Source organism: Sus scrofa, chromosome 14, assembly GCF_054392235.1.
Source record: "Sus scrofa isolate SSC_HxYL_T2T_F1_AM1 chromosome 14, Sscrofa_HxYL_maternal_Yorkshire_Landrace_v2.0, whole genome shotgun sequence".
Classification (NCBI taxonomy): Eukaryota; Metazoa; Chordata; class Mammalia; order Artiodactyla; family Suidae; genus Sus; species Sus scrofa.
In genome coordinates, this window is record NC_139396.1 from 86,406,834 (window position 1) to 86,434,808 (window position 27,975).

The 27,975-nt window shown below is 39.5% G+C and overlaps 1 protein-coding gene and 1 pseudogene across 9 annotated transcripts in view; one reads left to right on the forward strand and one right to left on the reverse strand.

Annotated features, from left to right (window-relative positions):
- Positions 1 to 358: 358 nt before the first annotated feature.
- LOC100152879 (proteasome subunit alpha type-5-like) lies at positions 359 to 7,210 on the reverse strand (annotated as a pseudogene).
- Positions 6,923 to 27,975, forward strand: part of CDK1 (cyclin dependent kinase 1) — a 158,734-nt gene continuing 137,681 nt past the window's right edge. For 4 of the 9 annotated variants that reach the window (XR_014825568.1, XR_014825567.1, XR_014825566.1 and 1 more), the window contains exons 1-7: positions 7,090 to 7,185; positions 9,470 to 9,531; positions 13,402 to 13,558; positions 14,292 to 14,415; positions 16,761 to 16,931; positions 18,788 to 18,951; positions 19,071 to 19,212. Coding sequence is in view for 6 of the 9 variants with exons in the window: in XM_084992913.1 (XP_084849039.1) it covers positions 9,495 to 9,531; positions 13,402 to 13,558; positions 14,292 to 14,415; positions 16,761 to 16,931; positions 18,788 to 18,951; positions 19,071 to 19,212 (795 nt within the window). In the remaining 3 variants the exon portion in view is untranslated. 9 annotated transcript variants of the gene reach the window in all.

Here is a 27,975-nt window from a genome sequence, read left to right on the forward strand (position 1 = left end):
AGCTCCAGTTCAACCCCTATCCCGGGAAACTCCATATGCCACAGGTATAGCCCTAAAAAGAAAAACAATTTTTTTTCTTTATTTCAGAATTACCATTACTCACAGACATCATTGAAAAATGCACATACACCGGAGAGTTCCCAAGGAACTGGAGCTGGAAATAAAAGTTAAGGGGTGTGGAGTTGCCTGGTTGCTCACTGGGTTAAGGACCTGGGATTGTTACTGCTGTGACACAGGTTCTATCCCTGGCCTGGGAACATCCATATGCCACAGGCGTGGCCATTAAAAAAAAAAAAAGATGTTAAGGGCAACTAGGAGAACTGAAATTTCCCTGAGAAATTCTGAGGATTACACTTCCTTAAATGTCCTTGATAACCATGTCAAGTTCCTCCTTTGTGGACATGTTGGAATTCTGGCCAGGCTGCACTGTTAGTTGCATTCAGCTCCTCCATTACTTGTTTGAGGATGATGAGTGATGGCTTCTTTCAGTGTCGTAGACTTTTGGTAAAGTCCTTGCCAGAAGCTCTGGGCACCTGCTGAAGCAGGGCCAATTGCTGGAGCATCATGCTGTACAGAGGTTCCAGATAGGTCCACATGAAGCAGCTGGGGTCCTTTTTCATCATCTCCTCCAAATAACAGTGCTACTCTGAAGGGACAAAACATGGCATCTGAATAAGCATCTTCTCCAAACTCTAGAGCCAGATTTAACATAGCCTGAGTCCCACTCTCCAATGTCATTGTCTCATTGTAGGTGAACTAATGGTGCTGTGTCACTCAGACTTTATCAGTTAAAGCCTTTTTTTTTTTGGCTGCACCTGCTGCATGCAGAAGTTCCCAGATCAGGGATCAAATCCATGCTATAACAGTGACAGTGCCTGATCCTTCAACTGCTAGGCCACAGGGAACTCTTATCCATTAAAGTCTTAGCATCAGCAATTAGCCTACTTAGGGCACAACTACATGAGCACTAATCTCTACAATATCCTTAGTGCTGCTGGGCTCCAGGAGTGGCGAGGGAAGAGTAATTCTCTTGCCTGGATTCCAATGGCTATAGAAACAATCTTGATAGAGTCAATGGCATATTCCACTTGAAATACTCTTCCTTCAGGAGAAAGTTTGAGGATAACGAGTGAAGGCTTGATGGCCTGTGCCATTCTTAGACTAGTTGAGGAACACAATGACTGCAGGAGAAAGTGACAGAGGCTACTTGGGGATATTGACCCAACTCAGCCCCGCTGCCACACAACCAAGGCCCTGACCCCAATTCTTTTCTTTCTTTTCTTTTTTGGCCACCCAAAACTCCAAGGCATATGGAGTTTTCAGGCCAGGGATCAGATCTGAGTTGCAATCGTGACCTACAATGAAGCTGTGGCAACCCTGAATCTTTAACCCACTGGGCTTGGCTGGGGATCAACCTGTGTCTCAGTGTTCCAGTGACTCTGCCCATGGCTTTGTGCCATAGCAGGAGCTTCTTGTGTCTCATTTTCTTTTCTTTTCTTTTTTTTCTAGAGCCACACCTGCAGCATATGGAAGCTCCCAGGCTAGGTGTCTAATCGGAGCTGCAGCTGCCAGCCTACACCGCAGCCACAGCAACGCTGGATCCTTAACCCACTGAGCAAGGCCACTGATCGAACCTGCATCCTCCTGGATACTAGTTGGGCTCGTTACCACTGAGCCATGACAGGAACTTCCTTGTGCTTCATTTTAAGGGCAGAGTCAATTTTGTTTCGTGTCATTTTAGCAGTAAGAGGATGTTATTGTAACTTTGCTTTTTTGAAATTTCTCAAATTTAATACACATTTAACATGAAGCAGAGGATTTCATAATGTACAATCCCAGGCCTGTATAATTCCAGATGACAGTTTATTGAGTTATAATAGAGCTTATTTATTTATTTACTTTTTTGACTGCACTGGCAGCATGTGGAAATTCCTGGGCTAGGGGATGAACCCTTGGTCACACCAGCAACCAAAGCAATGGCAGAGACAAAGCTGGATCCTTAATCTGATACAGCACAGAACTCCAAGAATTTCATTTTTTAAAACACTCTTAAAATATGCATTTTTTTCTTTTTATGGCCACACCTGTGGCATATGGAAGTTCCTGGGCTAGGGGTTGAATCAGAGCTGCAGCTGAGGCCTATGGCCACAACCATGGCAACACAGAATCAGAGTAACATCTTTGACCTATGCTGCAGCTTGTGGCAATGCCAGATCCTTAACCCACTGAGTGAGGCCAGGGATCGCACCAGCATCCTCACAGAAACGACTTCAGATCCTTAAACCACTGAGCCACAGTGGGAACTTCTAAAATACGAATTTTTAAATAAATTTCTTATCTCGATGAGAGACCTAGTCATGATCTATTGCCCTGATTTTTAAAAAAATTTTTTTATTTTTTGCTTTTTAGGGCCGCACCCGCTGCATATGGAGGTTCCGAGGCTCTGGGTCAAACAGAGCTACAGCCACTGGGCAGTGCCACAGCCACAGCAACATCAGATCCGAGCTGTGTCTGAGACCTACACCACAGCTTATGGCAATGCCTGATCCTTAACCCACTGATCGAGACCAGGAATCACACCCGCAACCTCGGTTCCTAATCAGATTATTTTCCACTGTGCCACGATGGGAACTCCTCCATTGCCTTGACTTATTGAGGTGACTTTGCAAAGCTAAAGATTTAAAGACTTACTTCTTACTATAAATTTTTACTTCTGGCAGAGGGCATATTGTAGACGTAGGCAGTATTGTGATAAAATTTAAGGAACGCTAGGAATTCATAAAAAGTATCAAAAATATCTTAGTTATTCAGCTAAAATGACAGCCGTGATCATTTCCCCTAGCTCCAAATATGTATAAAATTGTCTGCCAGTTTCAGGGTTAGATTCATCTTGAATCTAATGAACCTTAGGTGTCAGGGTCCTGCCTTTTCATAGGCCCCTTCCAGGGCTCTGAGAGAGGGTCCTGGTCACATGGTCATGTCTTTGTGAAATGTATAAAATAAGGAGATTTCCTGTTAGGGCTCAGTGAGGTAACAGCCCGACATAGTATCTTCCCATGAGGATTCAGGTTCAATCCCTGGCCTTGCTCAGGGGGTTAAGAAACCAGCGTTGCTGCAAAGTTTGGTGCAGGTTGCAGATGTGGCTCAGATCTGGTGTTGCTATGGCTGTGGTGTAGGCTGGCAGCTGCAACTCCAATTTGACCCCTAGCTATGAACTTCCATGTGTAGCAGGTGCGGCCTTAAAAAGACCAAAAAAAAAAAAAAAAAAAAAGTATAAAATAAGATATTTTAAACAGTTTGTTAAAGCTTCTGTTTCTTTCCACTTCAACTCCCAGTCAGTCACACTTCCCCCCCTGTCCAGTGATGTTGCCAGGACCACAAACACTGTTGAGATTCAGGTCAGGAGATGTTGAATTGAGGATACATTGAATTTAGGATTCTTTATCCACAGCACTTCCAAGTTACCGCCAGCAGTCCTAATCCAGGAAAAACTTCCAGGACAATGCCTTCCACCTATTCTGGTCACTCTCCTGGCATCTGGGAATGAAGATACAGGGCAAGAGATACAAACCCGACTAGTATCTACAAGGATGCAGGTCCAATCCCTGGCCTTGCTTACTGGGTTAACAATACGGCATTGTGGTGAGCTATGGTGTAAGTCACAGACACAGCTCAGAACCTGTGTTGCTGTGGCTGCGGTCTAGGCCGGCAGCTGTAGCTCCAATTTGACCTCTGTCCTGGGAAGTGTCATGTGCCGGGGGTACAGCCCTAAAAAAGACCAAAAAAAAAAAAATTATAAAAAAAGAATGATGTTCAAGTGCAGAAATCTCTTTTAAGGATATGGTGGAAGTCGGTGAAAGAGAGCACTTTCCATACTGCTTCCTATTACTACCTCATCCAAACTGAGCTTGTATCAGGAACACACTCGTGAACACAGCATGAACAATTATAAATGCAGCAGACAATTTTAGGGATCTGCGATATTTAGCATTATGCAAATTAGAATCTCCTATAATTCTTGTGTTGTGAGACATAAACTTAGAGTAGTTGTACAAACAGCTCATATGTGAAAGAAACTAGATTTAAAAATCACAAAAAACAGAAAATGACATTGAAAAATGGGCAGAGGATCTGAATAGACTTCTTTCCAACAGGCACATGAAAAGATGCTCAACATCATTAATCATCAGGGAAATGCAAATCAAAACCACCTCACACCTGTCAGAATGCCTACCATCAAAAATGCAACAAATGGAGTTCCTATTGTGGCTCAGCTGAAACGAATCTGACTAGCATCCATGAGGACACAGGTTCGATCCCTGGCCTTGCTCAGTGGTTTAAGGATCCAGCATTGCTGCGAGGTGTGGTATAGGTTGCAGACACACCTCAGATCCGTAGTTGCTCTGGCTGTGGCATAGGTCAGCAGCTACACTTCCGATTCAACCCCTAGCCTGGGAACTTCCATATGCTGCAGATGGGACCCTAAAAAGAAAAAAAAAAAAAAAAAAGGGAGTTCCCGTTATGGCTCAGTGGTTAATGAACCTGACTAGTATCCATGAAGACATGGGTTCAATCCCTGGCCTTGTTCAGTGGGTTAAAGATCCCGAGTTGCCATGAGCTGTGGTGTAGGTTGCAGATGAGACCTGGACCCTGAGTTGCTGTGGGTGTGGCTGTGGCTGTGACCAGCAGCCGTAGCTCCGATTGGACCCCTAGCCTGGGAACCTCCATGTGCCCTGGATTCGGCCCTAAATAGACAAAAGCAAAACAAAAACAAAACTGGAGTTTTCTGGTGGCTCAGCAGGTTAGGAATCCAGCTTTGTCACTGCTGTGGCCTAGGCCAGCAGCTGCAGCTCCTATTAGACCCCTAGCCTGGGAACTTCCATATGCTGCAAGTACGGCCTTCAAAACTAAAAAAAAAAAGAAAAAAGCTTCTGACTCCAAATTCCTTTCCCTGCTTAATACCTAAAGAGCCCTACACCCTCTGATGGAAGCACCTTGAATTACATGAGCAAACTTCAGTGCTTTACTCAGGCTATTTCCTCTGCTTGGAAGGCCCATCCCACAATTCTTTCTCCAGTGTTCCTTCAGATGTCACAGGCTTCTCCAGTGTCCCTTCAAATGTCACATCCTCTGTTTGAATTAGTTATTTCCTCCTTTATGTTTTCATATCACCTTATAGCATAAGTTATAACATCAGTGCCAGAAGCGAATTTTAAGTAATTTTTTATTTTAAGTAATTTTTTATTTCAAGTAATTTTAAGTAATTCTCCCACCCCCCAACACTTAGAGCAGAAAATGTATCTGGTGTGTGTGTGTGTGTGTGTGTGTGAGAGAGAGAGAGAGAAAGAGAGAGATAGAGAGAGAGAGAGACACTGAAGAGAAGCTGACCCTGGATAATAAACTGTACTTGCTAAGATGATGGCCTGAATTTACAATGACCCCTGAAACTTTAGAAAGAAAGATAATAAAAAACAAACAAAACCTCCAAAACACCAGCCATGCACACACAAAAGGAAAGATAGCCAAGTTAAATTTAAATACAAATCTAGCGTCAGAGTTGTGGAAGCTTGTGGTCTTTTTTATGCTGAATGTAAAATGTTTGTAATGATTTACTAGCTGTTTTTAGATGAGGCAAATTGAATCTCTTGCTTAGGCCTCCCAAGAGAAAGATATATATATTTATTCGGTAAAATTAGTACACTAAACTACCAGAAAGCAGTCTTCTTCTCTAGAGCTTTTCTCCAGGGGCAGTTTTCATTTAAAATGTGAATTTGAAATTTTAGAAATAGGTTTTAAAGGTTATTAGGTTTAGGCCAAGATTTCCCAACCCCCTATCTCCACCATGAATCCCAAATGCTCTGCCTCTGATACCCAGGAGCACAAAGTTTCCAAGGCTGAGGGTTTGTGCCATATATAGGGCCGGATGACAGATGCTGCTCCTTGCATAATAAGGTATTAAAAACATAAATGCCTGTGGTATACTAGCTCCTTTCCTTAGCCTAACTTGAGTCATCTAACATATAACTGTAGAGGTCATGGTAATGATTTTTTTCTCCTACATTCCATTAGGGTCAGTGCAAAGACTCTTATCCCTTATTCTATTTTGCTCTTTTATCTCCCTAAGGACTTAAGAATGGTGTTCAGGTGCAGAACTTCCTCTTTAGGATATGGTGGAAGGCAATGAAAGAGTTTTGGGACACTGGATTATTTAAAGTATGATTTAGATCTCTTTCTTCCCTCATAGAAATGTGAACTCTTTTTTTATTTATAATTTATAATATAAAGTTATAATTCTCATGTAAGAATATTTTAAAAATGTTTTAAACGTGGATCCAACACCACAGCCAGGGCGACACTGGATTCTCCATGCACTGAGTGAGGCCAGGGATCTTCCTGGGTACTAGTCGGATTTATTTCCCCTGTGCCACAACGGAAACTCCCTGTTTTTAGTTTTTAAATAACATTTTAAATAGACAAAATAATTTAAGTTTAAAAAGTGAGGTTAAAAACATAACATAGTCAACATGTGTGTAATGTAAAAATAGTAAAGTCCAATGTGTATATGTGTGTGTGTGTGTGATATAAAGTTTTTCTTTACATTGATCAGGACATCTTTGAGTTTTCTATTATTTCCTTGAGGTAACTGAAATGTCCTTTGGCCCAGCCTGAGAGTTATTAATTTAGAAAAACACAAATGTGAGCTAGCTTTAAGAATTTTAAGTGAAAGTAATGGGATCTAGATTAAGTGTGTTATCACTTTTCTGATGAGGTATTTGAGTACAATAAATTTTAAATGTGCCAGTATTGTGAGGGGAAAAAAGCCAACCCCTGGCGAACAGTAGATTTCTGATGACTTGAAACAGTAGAACGACGCTTTCTTGGAATGGAAGACAGCGCTTGCGCTCACACTCAGTTGGCGCCCGCCCTCCTGCTTTTTCTCCAGCCGCCGTTTCCTCCTTCTTTCGCGCTCTAGCCACCCAGGAGGTCCAGCCCAAGAGCAGCTGGGCTCTGATTGGATCCTTTGAAAGTCTACGGGCTACCTGATTGGTGGATCCAGGACCCTTTAGCGCGGTGAGTTTGAAACTGCTCGCACTTAGCTTTTCAAAGCTGGCTCTGGGAGCTTAAGGAGAGCGACGCTGACGTGGTAGCCGCTGCCGCCGCTTTCGTCGCGGGATAATAAGCTGGGTAGAGTCGCTGGGGTCAGGGTCATGCTTATGGGGCGTTCAGTTGGCAGGGGAGGTTCGCGGGCCTCGGAGGGGGAGTGTTAAGGAACCGGGTGAGAATTAGGAGGCTGGGCCCTGGGCAGCAAGGGTCTGCGTGTGGCCAGCCGGGACCTTTATCTGGGGCCTGGGCGTGTGAGTGACGCCGGGGTCCGTCATGAGAGCGAGGCTTGGGGGAGCCCAACCCTGGCAGGATTACTCCGGCCGGGCTGGGGTTGCTCTGGCCTCGGAATTTTAGCCTGGGGTCGCGGGCGGCTGAGGAGGCTTTGAGGTCATGGTTGAAGCCGAATCCGCGCATTCGACGTTGCCAAGTGCTTGCCGAGTGCCAGGCTCGGCCTTCGGCCCTGCAGTTCCCCCCGTCCCTGGTGCGCCTTGCCCTCGCCTCCGGGCGTGGAAAGCAAGGCCGCACCTGGGCCAGGTACCCGAACCTCTTCCTGATCCCAGGACGCCCCTGGAAACCGATTGGATGAACTAACTTGTGGGTCTTCTCAGGCTTGCGTCTGTGCCTGTGACCCTAGCCCACCTAGAGCTTTAAGGAAGACTTAGCCAAGGCATATAGCCCGAGAGAACTTGGATTTGTTTTAATTTGTTTTTATGCTTGGTGGTTGTTATATACCATGGAGTTGGTAAAGAGTAGATATCTAAGAAAAGCCTACAGCTAGAAACGTGTGTTTTTAAATCCTATAGTCAATTTTTACCTAATAACTTGTACGTCTTGCTTCCTCTAAAGACCTGGAGGTCTCTGTAGATGAAGTCTTGGTATTTCAAGGCCGGCTATACTCAAATTCCGAAGCTGCTATCTTTATTTCAAATAGTTACAACCGGAGAATGGAGGGAGAGTAATTGAACCCAGCGTTGAGATGGAGTTAGTTTTTAGTTATTTGTTTAACCTGAGCTTAACAATTTTATTGTGCTTTAGGCATATTAAATCTGGATATTGAGGAAAAGATAATTATCTTCATCGTCCACTGCCATTTGTAAAATTAAACCTTTCTAGGATGGCAAGTGTAGTGCAATTTTAATTCATTTAGAAAGATCTATTTCTGCTTATTTCTGGAATGATTTTGAAGATGAACGTGAGAAATAGAATCTACGGGTCAAATTACTCAGAGTGACCTTTGTATATAAGCTTATCAGTGATTGTATTATAAAATTAGATTTTGAGCTTCAGAAGTAAATGGTTGACAGGCAAACTAACCAGCCAAGACTTAACAGGAAGTCTTGTATCTGATTATCATTTCAGCTTTTTTTTTAAGCCTTTATTGTTCTTGTCTGTTGTGTGGGGTATAGATTTTTTTTCCCCCCTGTGGAATTGTACCTTTTCTTTTAGAGTGCTTAGTGATATTTCCTACCTTACCCTCCAAATTTTTATCCTGTGTGACTGCTGAGAACAGGAGAATGATTAAAACTGTCACTTGAGCGAGCTGAAACACTTACTTTTGCTATTTTAAACACTAATGAAAAAAAAAAAAGAGCCGCCTTGCCTGCCTGCTTGTATCTTTCACAAGCATCCTATCTTAATAAATCTACTTCTTGCATTAAAAACCCCCCCAAAAAACCCATAATGAGCGAGCAGTGTCACATTTTAACTCCCTGCTCATGCCTTTAAAAATTGTTTAAAAATTATCTTCATAAAAATATCATAAATCTATACAAATTCAGTCAAATAACATTCTTTGTTAAAGTATTTGGGTACAACTCTGACACATATTGATGCTCCTTTTTTTTTGTCTTTTGAGGGCCACACCCGCAGCCAGGAAGTTCCCAGGCAAGGGGTCCAATCAGAGCTGCAGCTGCCGACCTGCGCCACAGCAAGGCCAGATGCCATCCGCTTCTGCGACCTACAGCTCTCAGCAAAGCCAGATCCTTAACCCACTGAGAGAAGCCCGGGATCGAACCCGCAACCTCATGGTTCCTAGTTGGATTCATTCTGCTGTGCCACTGGGGGAACTCCTGGTGCCCTTTAAAAGTGTTACATGAAGAGAACATCTGTCTAAATTTGAGGGATTGGAAGGCACTAAATGTTACACTAGTATAGGATATACAATTATTTCCAGTGTTTTCATGAGCTAAGGTGGGAGAGTTTTTAGTTCTTTCCCATGTAAATATTGTTTTAATATAAGATTTATGGAAAATTAATACTGCACTAGGCACTGTGGAAATACTTTCCTTTAGTATCTCATTAATAACTTAAAATTGCCCTTTGAGTTTGTGGCATGTAATCAAGTCCATTTTTCCTCTCATTTTAGGATCTACCACATCCACTGAGTAACTATGGAAGACTATACCAAGATAGAGAAAATTGGAGAAGGTGAGTAGTTTTAATAATATACAAGGTTTTTTTTTTTTTTTAATGATTTAATGATGCTGCAGCATCCTTGACATGAAGACGTGAACATTCATTAAAGAATGAATGTTCTATAGGTACCTTACAGTACATTAGTACATTAATACATATGTTCTTTACATGATAATTGAAACATAAAAATGTTCCCAGTTCAGGAGAATTGAAATTATTTTCGCATGTGTCCCCAACAGCCCCCTCCAATAATCTTACATTCTTCTAAGACAAATACTTAAAGCAATATTGTATTTTGAATCCTATTGATATCTTGTAGGTGTGGTTGGGAGAGTGTTCATGCAGTGGAATTAGGTACTTTACTTCTAAATACTTGTGCATATATATTCTGAGGTTCTAGTCAAGGTCACACATTTCATTTCGTGGTTAATGTCTCCTTAATCACTTCTAATTTAGAATAGGCCCCTTGACATTGAGGTTTTTGACAATCTAATTCATTCCTTAAATACACCCAGGCTTTTCTGATTTCATTTATTACTCTTGTTTCTCCTGGATTACAAAAGTCTGAGTGTTGTAACATTAGTCTTTGAATTCCTTCGTGTCTTTAAGAAAACATCTTTTTAGATCATAGCATGGTTACAGCCATGATGTGGAACCTTAATTGGCATTTAGTAGGTACTCTAAAGATTTGTTGATTAAAGGTTTTTTTTGTTTACCACCAGCAGCTTTATAATTTGACCATAGCAAATGTTTTTTAAGTTTTAAATATTCAGTTCAGAGCATATACCTTGTATCATACAAATATTTTTGGTGCTTAATCAGTAGAATCCTTTTGTTCTATTTAACTAGAGCTCTATTCTAGTAGTTCAATGAGAAGTGATAATTCAGAGTCAGGAGGGAGACATAGAGCACTTATGATGTTTAAAACTCAGTAATTCTTGAGTGTTTACTATAAATTAATGGTTGTTATAAGTAGATTTTAGGTCTATGAGTGCTGTACACTTGAGGGAAAAGTAAGAATACTAAAAAAAATTTTTTTGTATTTAAAATTAACTGCCTATTTGGCTATATTCCACAAATGACTAATCTTCTGAGTGTAAATGGTGTGCCAGATGAGGGTGCTTCTAGCTTACCTGCTTTTGTGTTTAATGCAAGTACAATTTACATTTGAAAAATGTAGGTTTTAAGTCTAGAGAAGGTTACCTACTTTATTTTTTCTTTTCGTGGCAGCTCCTGTGACATTTAGAAGTTCCCAGGCTAAGGGTCAAATTGGAGCTGCAACTGCCAGTCTATGCCACAGCCATGACAGATCAGAGCTGCATCTGTGACCTATGTTGCAGCTTGTGGCAATGCTGGATCCTTAACGCACTGAGCAAGGCCAGGAATTGAACTCGCCATCCTCATGGATACTAGATAGGTTCTTAACCTGCTGAGCCACACAGGCACTCCTAAAGTTGGCTACTTTTAAGGATGGTTAGGAAGAGCAAATAAGATTAATCCTACATAGTCTTCAATAATTTTGGTTATCCAAAGCACAGTTAATCTAAATTTAATCAAATGATATGCAATGGATTTTATGTCAAATTATGTCTTTAAAATGATACCAAGACAGGGAGTTCCCAATTGTGGTTCAATGCATTAAGAACCTGACAAGTATCCATGAGAATGCGGATTTGATTCCTGGCCTCAGTGGGTTAAGGATCTGGCTTTGCCCTGAGCTGTGGTATGTATCGCAGGTGCGGCTCTGATCTGGTATTGCTGTGACAGGTGTAGGCCAGCACCAGCAGCCTACATATGCCATATACCACATGTGTGGCCCTAAAAAGAAAAAAGAAAAAACAATCAATCCCATAAGGTGTCAAGGATAGAAACTTCTGTTGTGGCCAGAGAGGAAGCATCTTACTCATAGTTGTACCCTCTCACTCTGCAAAAAACACTGAGGTTAACTACAGCCTATTGTATCCATACTTTAGAAAGCTCATGTAGTCACAATTTTCTAATTTTCCAGCCCATTTTAGAGAAAAAGGATCATTTGCAAATTGGAAACTTCTCTCCTGTCCAATGTCCTACCCAACAAGGTAGGCATAAAATAGTGTAAAAATTTGGGGTCAGGAAATAATACTAACAGGAGTCACAGTGATACTTTCAGAAAATTTCATGTAGAATACTTCATGCATACATTGAACAGTCAACAATACTCATCCAGAAAAGAAAATATTTTATTAAATATTTAATCTATTCAAGTTCGTATTATTTACGGAAAGCCTCACATCCACTTTGAAGTTGATGCTAATATAAGGGCTTCAGATAATGAGCAACGAGGTCAATATAAGGGATCCTGGTATGAATGAATGGAGGAAACAGATGGCAATAAGGGAGATGATGGACCAATCAGCTAAAAACCAGTTCATATACAGGATCCCTAGATAATTGGTTTTTTTTTTTTTTTTTTTTAAGCTGGGTTGGACAATTTAGAAAAGTCTTAACCCCCTAAAGTGTATGGTAATTTTGTTGAATAGCTTTTACTGTTATTCTATGACATGAGTGTAACTTCAAAGCAGTTACAGTGCTCTAATATCTAGGGAGGTCTATTCTACAGTTTTTTAAGTTTCTCCAAAGATAGCCATACTTCAGAAAAGGCCTCTAACAAATAAATGACCTACTACTTGCTTGATTAGAATATTAAGGATAGTTTTGTCAAGGCAAACTGATGCTATATAAACTCTGTTCTGCTTTTCTTTTTACAATCACATCCACAGCATATGGAAGTTGCCAAATTAGGTGTAGAATCAGAGCTGCAGGTGTAGGCCTACACCACAGCCTCAGCAACACTGGATTGGAATAGCGTCTGTGACCCATGCCTCATCTTGTGGCAACACTGGATCCTTAACCCACTGAGCAAGGCCAGGGATCGAACCTGTATTCTTTTTTTTTCGTCTTTTTGCTATTTCTTGGGCCGCTCCCACGGCATATGGAGGTTCCCAGGCTAGGGGTCGAATCGGAGCTGCAGCCACTGGCCTATGCCAGAGCCACAGCAATGCAGGATCCGAGCCGCATCTGCAACCTACACCACAGCTCACGGCAACGCCGGATCGTTAACCCACTGAGCAAGGGCAGGGATCGAACCCGCAACCTCATGGTTCCTAGTCGGATTCGTTAACCACTGCGCCACGACGGGAACTCCCGAATCTGTATTCTCACGGAGACAAAGTCATAAACTGCTGAGCCACAATGGGAACTCCTGTCCTATTTTTTTTTTTTAATAAATTATATACAAAAGTCTATGTCCTGGAGGGTTTTTTTTATTTTGTTTTCTTTCTTTTTTTTTTGTATTTTCTAGGACTACGCCCGTGGCATATGGAAGTTCACAGGCTAGGGGTCTAATTGGAGCTGTGGCTGCCAGCCAGAGCCACAGCAATGCAGGATCCTAGCCGAGGCTTTGACCTACACCACAGCTCACGGCAACACCAGATCCTTAACCCACTGAGCAAGGCCAGGGATCAAACCTGCAACCTCATGGTTCCTAGTCGGATTTGTTAACCACTGAGCCACGACAGGAACTCCTTTTTTTATTTTTATTTTTTTAGGGCCGCGCCTGCAGCATATGGAAGTTCCCAGGCTAGGGGTTGAATCTGAGCTACAGCTGCCGTCCTATACCACAGCCACAGCAGCAATGGATCCAAGGGGCCCCTGAGACCTATACTACACCTCACGGCAATGCCCAATTCTTGGCTGAGGCCAGGGATCAAACTAGTGTCCTCATGGATACTAGTCTGATTTGTTTTCACCGTGCCACAGTGGGAACTCCGGGATCAATCATGTTTAAAAATCTTTAGTTTGAGGAGGGTGTCACCTAGCAGATGTTTACTTTGTCTATTTCAGGTACCTATGGAGTTGTGTATAAGGGTAGACACAAAACTACAGGTCAAGTGGTAGCCATGAAGAAAATCAGGCTAGAAAGTGAAGAGGAAGGTGTTCCTAGTACTGCCATTCGAGAAATATCTCTATTAAAAGAACTTCGCCATCCAAATATAGTCAGGTATGGTATAATATCAGAGCGTAAGTAATTTTCTGCATATTATTTCAAATGTAAATTTCAATGTGGAAAATTTTTTTTCATTTTTGCTTTTTAGGGCCATACCACAGCACATGGAGGTTCCCAGTCTGCCAGCCTACACCACAGCCACAGCCACACAGGATCCAAGCCTCGTGAGCAAACTACACCACAGCTCACAGCAACACCCGATCCTTAACCAACTGAGCGAGGCCAGGGATCAAACCCTCAACCTCATGGTTCCTAGTTGGATTCGTTTCCACCATGCCATGATGGGAACTCCTCAGTGTGGAAATTTTTATATTTGCTTAATTTCTAGTTTAGCCTTGCTGAGCAGAATAGAACTCTACTGTTTTTGTAAATTGAGAATGCTGGGCATAGGAAAAATAGGTTGGTCAGGCAGAAACAGTTGGAGGAGCTTGTGGTAGAGATTAGTTGTGGGGGCTGGAAAGTCAGGGTAAACTAGTCATTGGAGGAAAGAGTCCTTTTCACAGAGCTTTGTCACCGCTTCTGCTCTTAGAGCTCTGGTCAGTCTTGAGATAGGTGGGTCAGAAAAAGAAATGTTTCTTTTGGATTGGTATCTCTGGGGGCATGTGTGTCTTCTTAACAGTCCCAATTAGGATTTAACTGCAAGATTTATAGAAGTAGTTTTATTTTGTGAGAGGTGAAAAATGCTTGTTAGATTTTTCTTTTTTTCATGTAATTGTTTTTTCTTTAGTCTTCAAGATGTGCTTATGCAAGACTCCAGGTTATATCTCATCTTTGAATTCCTTTCTATGGATCTCAAGAAATACTTGGATTCTATCCCTCCTGGTCAGTTCATGGATTCTTCACTTGTTAAGGTAAGACTCTTAGCTCATTTTATTAGTATTTATCCACGTGAATGTAAATGGTCTAACTCCAGACACCTCTGAGGGCTTAAGAGAATTCATGAGAATTTTCTTAAGTGTTAGAAAGTATACCAAGGAAGAAAAGAATATTTTGATTTCTCCCACACAGTTTATAGATTGTCCATAACCCATTTTATTACTAGATCGTGCTTCTAGCTGTCAAGTGAAAAATAATGCCTGAGATAACATAAAAGTAATAAGGAGGTGTTTTATTGTTGGAAACTAGTTTTTTTCCTGGTCTTTATTTGGCAGTGAGATATGTATAAAACAAAGTAGCAAAAGCCTGGGATAGGATGGTGGTAGGAAGGGGTTGAATTTATCATTGCCATTATATTTAAATGTATAATTTTTTTAAAAAGTAGTAAAGTGTATAGTCACTTATCCTTACACCATCTCTACAAAACCGCTCCTCAGAGGTGGCCAATGTTTATTAGTAATCTTAGAGATAGATACTTGTATGTCAACTTTGTATACACTGTTTATGTATATTGTTTTTGTAAAAATGAGATTATGTGTGTGTGTGTGTGTGTGTATGCACTATTTTCCCTTTTACTGTTTAAAACGTTTTTTGACATGGGTCTACCTGTCTAATTTTTTGATATAATAATGTAAACCAGTTCCACACTGATGGACATTGGGGTGCTTTTCTGCTTTGGTGATTCATACTCTTATGATCAGTGTTACAGTTAATATCCTTATATCTTCATATGAAACTCTATAGAATAAATTCTCACACCTGGAATTACTCTTAAACATCATGGTGTGTAACAGTTATTTTCTTAGTACCTCACTGTCAAAACTTGGTTTTATCAATCTTTTGAATATCAATCTGTTATGTGAAAAAAACAATATTTTGCCTTTCATTGAACATTTTTTTCATTTTTAGCCATTTTATATATAGTGACTTATATATTCTCCACTGATGATTTTGTCAGAATATTTTTTTCACTGGTTTCTAAGACCATCTTATTGGTAGCATGTTGATAATATTCCTTTTTTTGCCTTTTGATTTCTTGGTGGTGTATATCATTAGTAATTTTTATAATTGTCCTGTACATGACTTTTGGACTTTGAGATTTTATTTAAGTCTTCCTCACTCAGATCATATGTATCAGAAAACAATGTTTTTTGGTAGTTTCAGTAGATTGCCTCTCCATCCTTTTGTGTCTTAAAATCTGAATGGATCAAGGTTTATTTTGGTGTGAGAACTAGGGTTCTTAATTTTTTCCAAGTGGCTATCCAGTTCCAACTGATTGATTTTATTGTACTTTATAATTTTGAACTTTTATAAGTCAGTCAGTACTGTTACTATGTCTACGATAGATTTTTGTAATACCATGTTGCTTCAGATGTCAATTACATTGTCTTGGCAATAAGTATCTTGTAAAAACATTTATTTGAACTACTAAACAGCATCTTGTGATAATTGTATCTATTTAAATAAAGGGAGTTCCCATCGTGGACAGTGGAAACTAATCCGACTAGTATCCATGAGGATGTGGGTTCAATCCCCGGCCTTGCTCAGTAGGTTAAGGATCCGGCATTGCCATGAGCTGTGGTGTAGGTTGCAGTTGAGGCTCAGATCCTTTGTTGCTGTGGCTATGGTATAGGTCAGCAGCCATAGCTCTGATTTGATCCCTAGCCTGGGAGCTTTCATATGCCGGAGGTATGGCCCTACAAAGCAAAAAAAAACCCCATATATATATGTGTGTGTGTATATATATGTGTATATATATATATATGTAAGTATGTATCACACACACATAATATATACATAATATAGGTATATATGTCCATAATGTATATAGTCATATATATATATATATATACACACACACACATATAGTCATAATATCCTTTTTGTTGTTTCTTTTGGAATCAGTGATCAGTCTTTCCAAAGGGAAAATGAATATGTAAAGTGAAAGATAGAAATAGAAAAGACTAACTTGATTCAAGATAGAAATAGAGTTGCTATAAGTATATAAATACAAAAGTTTAAGAAACTTTCAGTATCAAAAGCTAACTTAAGACCTAAGAATTAGGGACCAAAATAAAAGAATAAATGAGTTCATATACATATGATATATGCATAAGGTGAATAGCTTTCCCTTAGATATACAAACATACTTTATATAAATGGGCTTCCTACCCTCAAATACTTCCCATTAGTCTCAAATGGCCTGAAAGCTTTTTTGGTAAATTATTTCCCTGCATTATAGTGTGTTATTGTCTATGAAATAAATCCATCAATATTATTTGGAAAATCATTGTTTCTAACTTATGTTTCCTTCTTCCAGAGTTATTTGTACCAAATCCTGCAAGGGATTGTGTTTTGTCACTCTCGAAGAGTTTTACACAGAGACTTAAAACCTCAAAATCTATTGATTGATGATAAAGGAACAATTAAACTGGCAGATTTTGGTCTTGCCAGAGCTTTTGGGATACCTATTAGAGTATATACACATGAGGTAAGCTTTTGGTATTTTTTGGTTATGTGTGATTGCTGTATTGTTTTCTGTTGTCAAGAAAAAATACTTAGTCAAAAAGATTTCCACTCTGTGCCAGTATAAATTCATTGCCTCTGCTCCAAAGTCATTATCCTTCATTGCCCGCTGTCTGAAAATGTATCTGGAACCTTTCAATATTTTTACTTTGCCAGCTGGTGTGATGCTACTCTTTATCAGTAGAGAGTGCTAGAGAGGCATTGCAGGAAGAAAGGGTTTTCATTGGTGTATAGTTTTTTTTAATAATAATTTTTATTTTTTTCCATTAGAGCTGGTTTACAGTGTTCTGTCAATTTTCTACTGTACAGCAAGGTGACCCAGTCACACATACATGTACACATTCTTTTTTCTCACATTATCATGTTCCATCATAAGTGACTAGATATGATTCCCAGTGCTCTACAGCAGGACGTTGCTATATAGTTTTTTAGAGTTATTCTTTCTAGTCAATCTCTGATTATTTGAATCCTCTGTTGTTAATAATCCTTCATAGTAAGAATTCCTATTCAGGTTGTCATGTTATTTGTCTCTTGATTGGATCTTCTCTTGAAACAGTAAGATCGGTTAAAAGAGGTTTTGTTGCTTAAAGCCTACTGTTTCAGATGTATTTAGAAGCTACTAATTATAGACAAGTTCTGTCAGTGTTGTACTGATGATATCTAGAGGGAAAGTGAATATTGAATCACTTTGTTAAGGATTGTTGGAAAACTCTTCTGTGTAGGTGTCTACCTTTGAGCCCAAATACTTTCTCCAGGTTACAACTTATAGCAGTTCTCTTTTCACCAGATGTCTTGGCTTTTTTTTCTCATTCCTTTTTCTCATTTTCTCCATGGCTATATAAATAAGGATGACTTGGTTTCCATTGGCTTACACAGATGCACTTGACCTCCATTGTGATATATTAGGCATGCTAAAATAGTAGATTGGCTCCAGACCACTAATAAACTGTTTGAATAATTTATTTGTGATTTTAGTGTTTGTACAGTATCACCCCTAAATCTGTTATCAGTCAGCTTTTTTAAAGTTTAAATTTTTATTTTATTTTATTATTATTTCTTTAAAGGCAACTAGTGTGGCATGTGGAAGTTCCCCGCCTAGAGGTGGATCAGAGCTGCAGCTAGTGGTCTACACCATAGTGACGCAGGACCCAAATAGTATCTGTGACCTTCACCACAGCTCACGGCAATGCTGGATCCTTAACACACTGAGAGAGGCCAGGGATCGAACCCCTCATCCTCATGGTTATTAGTTGGGTTCGTTACCAATAAGTTACAACAGTAACTCCCAATTAGCTTTTTTTTTTTTTTTTTACTTTTTAGAGCTGCACCTGAAGCATATGGAAATTCCCAGGCTAGGGGTCTAATTGGAGCTACGGCTGCTGGCCTACGCCAGAGCCACAGCAACGCGGGATCTGAGCCATGTCTGCGACCTATACCACAGCTCATGGCAATGCCGGATCCTTAACCCATTGAACGAGGCCAGGGATCGAACTTGCAACCTCATGGTTCCTAGTCGGATTTGTTAACCACTGAGCCACAATGGGAACTTTTTTTTTTTTTTAAAGTGAAGCCTATCTTGACTATTTTGAGTTTCTCGTTTTACTCATTTGAGAAGACTTGGTAAGCTTTTATATCTCCCCCACCCCCAACATATATAACTTAGAAATGAACTATTTAACATTTAATATTATATGTAATTAATTGACTTTTAAACAGTTATCAATGACCATTATGCAGCCTTCTAAAGGACAGTCCTAATGAAATATAAATGTTTATATTTAAGCCACATTTATTCAAAGTAAAATATTTTGTTTGTAATAGGTAGTAACACTCTGGTATAGATCTCCAGAAGTATTGCTGGGGTCAGCTCGCTACTCAACTCCAGTTGATATTTGGAGTATAGGTACCATATTTGCCGAACTAGCAACTAAGAAACCACTTTTCCACGGGGATTCAGAAATCGATCAACTCTTCAGAATTTTCAGGTATTTTTGTTTTTTATACATAAGTTGTTAAGAACTTTAAATATTAAGACAACATGTATATAATAAGATTAATGTTGATCCTTTAACTCTTCAGTTTTTGTTTTGCTATGGCTTTTTAGAGCTTTGGGCACTCCCAATAATGAAGTGTGGCCAGAAGTGGAGTCTTTACAGGACTATAAGAATACATTTCCCAAGTGGAAACCAGGAAGCCTAGCATCCCACGTCAAAAACTTGGATGAAAATGGCTTGGATCTGCTCTCGGTAAGGAATGCTCTTTATAGTGACTTGAACATTATTATTTTGAATGTACTCAGTTCTTTCTTTTACCTAGCAAACAGGAAGACAACCAACATATACTGATTGACTTAGGCGTGTAACTATTAAGTCTGTTTATTGTGTTACTAGCGCCATTTTAGATAAGAAAAAATACTAGTTCTTTTGAGAGGAGAATCTGGCATTAGTTTGTTTTTGTTCATTTGTTTTTAATCTGATAGGTAGCTATAGATACTTTGAAGGAGAGGACAAGGTTAATATACCTTTAGGTTGCTGACTTGTGGTCTTCCTTTCAAGCTTTTTTGTTCTGGTATATATTACTTTTTAGTTTAGACATAGGTGTCTTCCTTATTGCTTTATATTCTTAGTTATTAGAGCCTTTACTAATGAATTCCCATTTCTCACTTTGTGCCTTGTTTCTACATCAGAAAGAGTAGTAGAAGGATGAATGTAGTTCCTAAAACTTTTCCCCTCTATTACATTGCCATTCCCAACTAACAGTTGTATTCTTTAAAAACAAGAACAACAACAAAAAATTTGTCAAGATAACGAATTGTCCTAGACCTGCCTTGGGAAATTTGTTTTAGCATAGTATTTAAATACTGAGATTTTAGAAAGAACTAATTTTTATGAATCTCAGGTAATGTGATTCCAGAAAAATAATAAGATTTTGCCAGGTTACTAAATAAAAAATATCTACTGCTACATCACCATATACATGTTCTAATTGGTCTTTGGGCCCCTTTCCCAATTTATAAGTCATGCCATTTACATATTTTGTATGTCAGTATTGAGGCCTTCTATATTACTGGCCCAGTCTGTCTTTTTAACTTAGGAAATTTTTGAACATGAGGAATTTCACTTTAGTTAATAAAATGAAAATCATACTACCCATCCATCCTTAGTCTAGCCAGTATTGACATCTTGGACTGGATCCTCCTTTGCTGTAGAAGGCCTGTCTGTAAATTTTAAGATACTTAACAGCATCCCAGTCCTCTGCCCCATGGATGCCATTAACACATTCCTTCCAGTTGTGACAACCCAAAATGTCTTCATACCTTGCTGGGTGTCACCTGAGGGGCAAAATCTGATCAGGTTGAGAATTCCTGCTATGCATCATCAGTCGGTCTTGGTTTCAAATTTCAGCCTTATTACTCTTTCTTTTTTTTTGTCTTTTTAGGGTAGCATCCACGGCATGTGGAAGTTCCCAGGCTAGGGGTGGAATTGGAGCTGCAGCCTCTGGCCTATGCCATAGCCATAGCAACGCCAGATCTGAGCCTTGTCTATGACCTATACCCCTGCTCAGGGCAACGCCGGATCCTTAACCCACTGACCCACTGAGCGAGGCCATGGATTGAACCTGCCTCCTCATGGATGCTAGTCAGATTCATTTCCAGTAAGTCATGATGGAAACTTCCAGCCTTATTACTCTTAAGCTCTTTGAATTTGGGCAAGTTACTTAATCTCTTTGAGTCTCAATGTACTCATTTAAAGTGGGACTAATGCCTACCTTTTGTTGCGAGAAGTAAGTAACATGAAATGTACAAAGCACTTAATGTAACGCCAGATACATAATCAGAGCTCAGATGGTAACCAGATGGTAAAAGTAGCTCTCATCTACTTATTTAGTTTCCTTTAAGATTAATATTTCTTGGGAGTTCCTGTCATGGCTCAGAAGTAATGAAGCCGACTAGTATCCATGAGGATGTGAGTTCCATCCCTGGCCTCACTCAGTGGGTTAAGGATCCGGCATTGCCATGAACTGTGGTATAGGCCAGCAGCTGCAGCTCTGATTAAACCCTTAGCCTGGGAACGTCCATGTGCAGCAGATGAGGCCCTAAAAAGACCAAAAAAAAAAAAAAAAAAGAGTAATATTTAAGATAAATGTTACCTTAATTCAATCTTTTCTGGTGATGTATAAATTAACTTTAATACTAGATTGTCTGACCATAATTCATTTAGTGACTCATTTTACCTGTTTATAACATATTGCTCTTTGGTTGTTTTTTTAATTTGGAACTTGCTGGAAACTACATTAGAAACCTCTATGGTTAATTGCCACCATTTCAGGAATGTTGTAAATAATTCAGATGGCCATTTAATTCTCCAAGTAAATACAATTAACTAGATATCTTTTTAAAATTTATGCCTCGGTTTTAAAACTATTGTGAATGCTTGTGTCTTAAACCATAATTTATAGCAGAAAGAGGTTCCCAAGGTACCTGTGATTTAAGGAGTAGATTATTTTAGAGGTAGGGGGTGAGGAATCTAAGAAATTTATGTGGTTTGGTATTAAAACGATGGAAATGTACATTTAGTAATTTTTCATTCACATTATTAGGTCATGGCTTACGGTGGAAAAGTAAGGCTTTTTAAAATGGCTTATTTCTTAAAAAATTAAAAAACCTTGTTTTAATCTTTTTTTCTTCCTTCAGAAAATGTTAGTCTATGATCCTGCCAAGCGAATTTCTGGCAAAATGGCACTGAATCATCCATATTTTAATGATTTGGACAATCAAGTTAAGAGAATGTAGCTTTCCCACACGTTGTATCAAGAACAGATAGTTGTATTTTTACTGTTAACTCTGCTTTTGTCTTGTGTATTTTTCTTTTCTATGTTGTAAAACTTAAGCTTACTTCATCTTCTGATTTCAAAGTGTAACTTAAAAATGTAAATATTGTTCTATATGAATTTAAATATAATTCTGTATATGTTTGTAGATTCCACTGTAACAACCTATTTGTTACTACAATAAAACTATATAAATCTATTGTTGATGTCAAAATCAGGGAAAAATTTGAGTTACCTTAAATCATCTCAACTCTCCGACAGTCTGGTTTTCCTATAGTTGGAAATACTAGAGTTCAGGAAAGTGCTAAGTTCAAAGTTCCTAATTCTTTGAAGTATTTTTAACTTCTGAATGTTTAAATTTTCTTGTCAGTTTCTTGCCGTGTGGTAACTATATAAACCTGCCTAAAGATGAATCTTTTTCTACTGGTATTTCAATTTGTGATCTAAATGTTTAGGCATTCAGAATGACAAAACTATCCAGATTTGAGAAATGATGCCTAATTTATAGAGGTTTTCAGTAACTTATAAAACTAACATGAGCGTATGCCAAGTTTGCTAGGTTTTACAGTCAGAGATCAAGGGCTGTCCACAGCTGGAAAGAACAGTTTAGAAAATTTATGAGCCATCCTATTTTTAGGTAGCTCATGAAAGTTATTTGTCTGAGTGAATTCTTTTGCCTCAGGTCAGAGGTAATAATCATGCAAAGGAGTTGTTTATCTTGGCTTTCAAACCTGACTTTAAAGCTGTTTGCAAATTTTGACATAGTTTATTAGCAGCCTTCTTAGAAGGTTCTAATGTATGATTATTTAGCTAAAATCTCTAGCTTTGGGAATTGATTAATAATGCTGCTCATTGTGGTTTTTACTTATAAACAGCCTAATTATTTGTTGTAGCCAAGAGAAATGTCTCTAAAAATAGCGATGTCATTTTTCATGTACCTCTCTCCACTGTCTGCCCATACACTCCGTTTTTCCTCCTGGTTACCTGGGCTTGGCTGTGCATTCCTGTGCCACTGATCTGGTTGATTGGCTATGCAATGAGTGATCTACCTAATCTATGTTGTCTTAGAAGTTTTGCACTCAAGGAGAAGGTATGCACTTTTTGCACTTTCTTTGGCAACAGGGCTTGTAAAGTGAGAAGTTTGGTGGCCTGTTCTAGGTCCTGTGGCAGAAGCCAGCCTGCAGGAAGGGAGTGCTGAGCCTCGAGATGGAAGTTGTTGAAGGTCATGTTGTGGAGAGATTTCACGGTGGGACTCGGGCAAATGAAGGGTCACAGAAAAGATTTAATTGAGATGGTGAAATGGCACATCTAGTAGAGACTGGTGTTTTCTGACCCACGAAATACTGAAGTGGCTCTGTTTCACAGACTGCAGCCCTTTAGCAGCAGTTCAGGATCGGCATCAATCACTGGCACCCCCACCCCCAACTATCTGTGTATTTTATGTAACTATTCCTTGGTACTTTTGTTTCAATAGTATGTAGATGCATTGGTGTCACCACTGTTCAGGGCCTTGTGGATTGGGTAGCGGCCTTGTGCCTCCTCATTGCACTCTGCCTGAAAAGTCTGTAATTCATCAATTTAGAACCTACTTGGTAGACCAGGGAACTGAGATGGTAGAACACTGCCATCAGTTGCTACGACAAGTGACCTATTTTTTGTCCTGCACCACCCATCTGTAAAGTCCTACGTGAAGTGTACGTCATCCTGGGTGACTGGGTGAAAAGCTACTGAACTGGGTCCTCGTCTGGTACATATTTTTAAATAGGCTTGTGCTGTGGTAATGGTGCTGCTGATTAATTTTAAAACGGAGCTTGTCTCTGGGCCACTAGGTCTTAAATCTGTGGTGTGCTAGAAATACCTGAGCCCAACTCTGGTCTCACCCTGAACAATTCTGAAATTGAAAATTGGAAAATGTGTTTTCAAAAAAAGTTCCCCAAGATGGTTCTAATGCTGCCAATTATCACCATTTGGTGGTGAATTTAATGACTTGGACCTATGTCTAGTTTCACTTGTCTTAAAACTTGATGTTATCTTACATTAACTTGTTCTATTTCTGTTTCAGGCTGTACTCTTTAGTGAGGGGAGAGGGTTGCGTATTTTATCACCAATAGAAAACTTCCATTTACTTGAGCATAGCACTGTAACAATTGCTCTAATTGCGCTCTCTCTCTCTCTCTTTTTTTTTTTTTTTTGGCCCTCCCTGAGGCATGTAGAAATTCCTGGGCCAGGGATCAAAACTGTGCCACAGCAGCAATCTGAGCTACAGCAGTGACAATACCAAATCCTTAACCTGCTAAGCTTACCAGGGAACTCCTCAATTGCTCCATCTTATCGCTGTCCCTAGTCTTCAGAGAAGGGTTTTGTTTGTTTAATTAAAAATATTTAGGCTGTAATGATGCAAGAATTTAATATGTAATGTATAGTAAAATCTTGCTAATTTATATATATGGCATATATGAGTTCATGAAAAAAATGATGTGTTCTCGAGTTAATAAAAGATCTTTGGGGAACTTGGGTAATACACTGAAATTTTAATTAGTAAAATAATTTTTAAAGTACCTAAGGAGACTTGAGTTCTAGGGTGTCTAGGTGGGACACCTTGTACATTAGTACCTTTAGCAGTTCATAATAGGTCAACCTCAGTCCCACCTCTGTTTAAATATCTGCTGAATTAAAACTAGAGTCAGTGAGGTTCACAGGATCATTTGCATTTCATGAGTGGAGTAGAGACAACTAGAGATGTTTGGACTGTAACGTTAAAAGAGTAGTGGGTGTTTAAATAGGTCTGGGACAAGATCTTTTTTTAAATTACTCAATGAATTTTATGACATTTATAGTTAAACAACATGTCATGGCTCAGTGGAAACGCATCTGACTAGTATCCATGAGGATGCAGGTTCCATCCCTGACCTCTCTCAGTGAATTAAGGATCTGGCTTTGCCATGAGCTATGGTGTAGGTCACAGACACAGCTCAGATCCTGCATTGCTGTGGCCGTGGTATAGGACAGCAACTGCAGCTCTGATTCAACCCTTAGCCTGGGAACCTCTATATGCTGCAGGTGTGGCCCTAAAAAGACAAAATACGAAAAAAAAATGAAGTTTCTAAGATGTCTTAAAAGCTTCAGAAAAAATGTGTAGAGGATGAAGGCTCTGTTGAGGAGGACAAAGGGTATCAATAATACCAGCATTCCTTAGAATGCTGAAGATCTGGTTTTCCAAGTTGAATTAGGATCTTGTTAAGAGATTTCTGGTCCATTCCCAGAGTTTGATTAAGTAGGCCTTGCATAGCCATGAATATACTTTCTTAGGTTTCCAAGTAATGATGCTGATAGTCCAGAGACCACACTTGGAGAATCACTGTGTAGCTCTCAGAAGTGGAGATTCTAGACAACAGAAGAAGCTCAGCTATTTGGTCAGCTTGTCAGGGGAAGTACAGAGGTGCAAAAGGAGAGACTGAGCTAAGGCCAGGCATGCATCTAGAGGGTGAAGTGAAACTCAATCTTAAATTGTCATTGTTGGGAAAAAACAATGATATAAAGATCCCAGTTTTAGAGCTGGATTAGGGCTTGGTTCCTATTTCTGCCATTTCTGTCTATATCTTTAAGCAAGTCATTCAGTGTCTTTATTATACCATGGAGATAATAATTAGGATTTAATATTTATATAAATGTAGAAATACATAATCGGGATTTTTGCGAGAGATGTAGGTTGTGATGCATTCTGCATGTACAATGTATAGGACGTGCCCTCTCTTTGTTGGGATGCCCTAAATGTTTTTTTCAATACATTACAAATACTGATTGGGCAGTAAGGGCAATTTTTCTACCGTAGCAATGAGTGCTTACATCTTAAAATGGCAACACATGGTGCATTCTTTGCAGAATATGGGTAATGTTCCTGGCACGTGGTAATATCCTTTCTCCTTTGAACTCTCAGCACTTTTTTTTCATAATACCTCTTCTAGCAGTTTTATTTTCTCTCTTACTAAAGTCTAAGTCCATTGAGTTCATGTCATGTTCTTTTGATCCTCCAGTCTTCAGTTGAGTGCTTCAGCATAAGACACCATCACAGTCCTTCAGTGTTGTTCAAAGGTTGTGGCACTTCCCCTTCAGTAATAACTGAATATCTATAGTGAGCAGCCCTATGCTTTACATACTTTTCCAGTTCTTTCCAGCAACCACGCAAGGGAGCAGGCACCTTCTTATAGATGTCGAAACTAAGATTCACGGAGCTTAAGTAACTTGCCAAAGGTCACAAGGCTGGTGAACGCCGGAGCAAGCATCTGGGGGGCTTTCTGACTTCACCCTGTACTCCTTCCATGGAACCAGGTTGGTTCCCAAGATAAAACCATAAAGGGAATTGTGTATTTAGTTTCAAAGCTTAAGGAAGAACTGAAGAAGACAGGCAAATACTAAAGCCAGTGCAGTCCAGAAGCCAAGGAACACCAAGCTCAGAGTTGTTCAGACCAGCCCCCCAGGCCTTCAGACCCTTCAGCACCCAAGCTTCTGACGGAGACTCTACCTCAAGGTGGACAGGACCAAAGGGTTTTCTTTTCCCTTTTTAGGTAGCAATGTCCCCCTTTATCATATTGCATGTGGTCCTCTTGGGGCTCTTAATTCCAGTTCCTTGTTCTTCAGGGTGACCCAGATTGGACTGTCTCAGTATACCACAGCCCATCAGCAGTAATTGGTCCAAGGGGTGGGCAAATGACCTAAAACAAGACCCAGGAGAGTCCTTGCTATAGAGACCTTGAGAAGATGAAGTCTTTCTGCTGATAGTGCTCTACTGGGACGACATGGCTGAAGCTGAGAAAGTGATAAAGGTTCCAGGGAGCTTCATAACCACAGTTCTAACCCCAGTTCTGGTCCTACTGAGGCCCTGGTTCTGGCAGTGCTGCCTTAAGGTTTGTGAGCTACCCAGAACCCCTTGTAGGTGTAGGAGTTGTGGGGTTTTGTCTTCATTTTTGCTTAATTAATCTGGTTTGAGTTGGAGTTCTGTCATTTAAACCTCAAAGAGCCACAGCTCTCAGTACCAAGATAACAGTTGGATAAATAATTTTAAAGGAATCCTCAATTTAGGTACTCTTGTGTTTGTAAATCCTTAAATAGCTTCCTTTAAGAGCTCTTTATTGCTCATTATCATCGTTTTTATAAGAGCATCTAGTATTGGTTGTATACAACAGTAGTGATAAAAATGTAGGCCTATTGACCTTTCAAAGAACCTACAAACTTTGGAGGAATGTTTATATATGTGTACCTATACTTTATACCAGTCAGGAGTAGAAATCTGTAAAAATAACTTCTGCTATGCATTCATTCCTTCCCTTAACACAGGCTTTCAAGTCCCTACCGTACTTTTCTGTTAAGGAAGTAATGCAATAACAAAAGCAGAATGTATTTGGATAATTTATTTCCTAATGAGTATTAGTCATTTTTTTATATTTGTAATGAGCTTTATAGTAATTAAGTAGCATATGCTATTTCAATAGACAAGCTTCCTATACTATAAAAATGCCCTTAGCTGTAAGACTGCAAGAATAATTATACTGTAACACGTACTTTATAATATGGACAGAAAGAATACATTTCCTAACAGAACATAGCCATTGTTTCAATGGTTCTGGTATCATGACAAACATATTTATGTGTAAGAAAATATAAATTCTTCACAAACTGTGTTCACTGCTTCAAAGATCCAAATGGGAAGCAGAACATTTGCTTCATCTTAAATCTTGCTAGAATTTGAACATAGTTTTAGAAATGCCTTTTGGCTTCTTGTTTGAATTACTTCTCATGCACAAGCTCTAATGGAAAATGGTTCAGGACATAAAAAGATTGCAATTTCCCAGGTGAGCGCAAAACATTTCAGACCAGTCAGCATCAATCTGAAGCTGCATGGTCTGGATGACAAATGAAATGTTATTTACATGTTGGGACTGCTTAATCACCCATGCTAGTATTAGTTTATATAGGCCTAAAGAGCAAGCAGCTCACCCCAACTTTTGGCCTTTGCTCTGTGACCCACCCACTTGCAACAAATCTCATTTCCAAGTTAGTGAAATGGAATTTTAGAATTGAATGGGATCTTGAACATCATTCGGTTCAATCCTTATTTTCCCAAGGAGGAACCTGCAGATTTCAGCAACAGAGTGAGAAATAGAACCTAGATTGTCTGACTT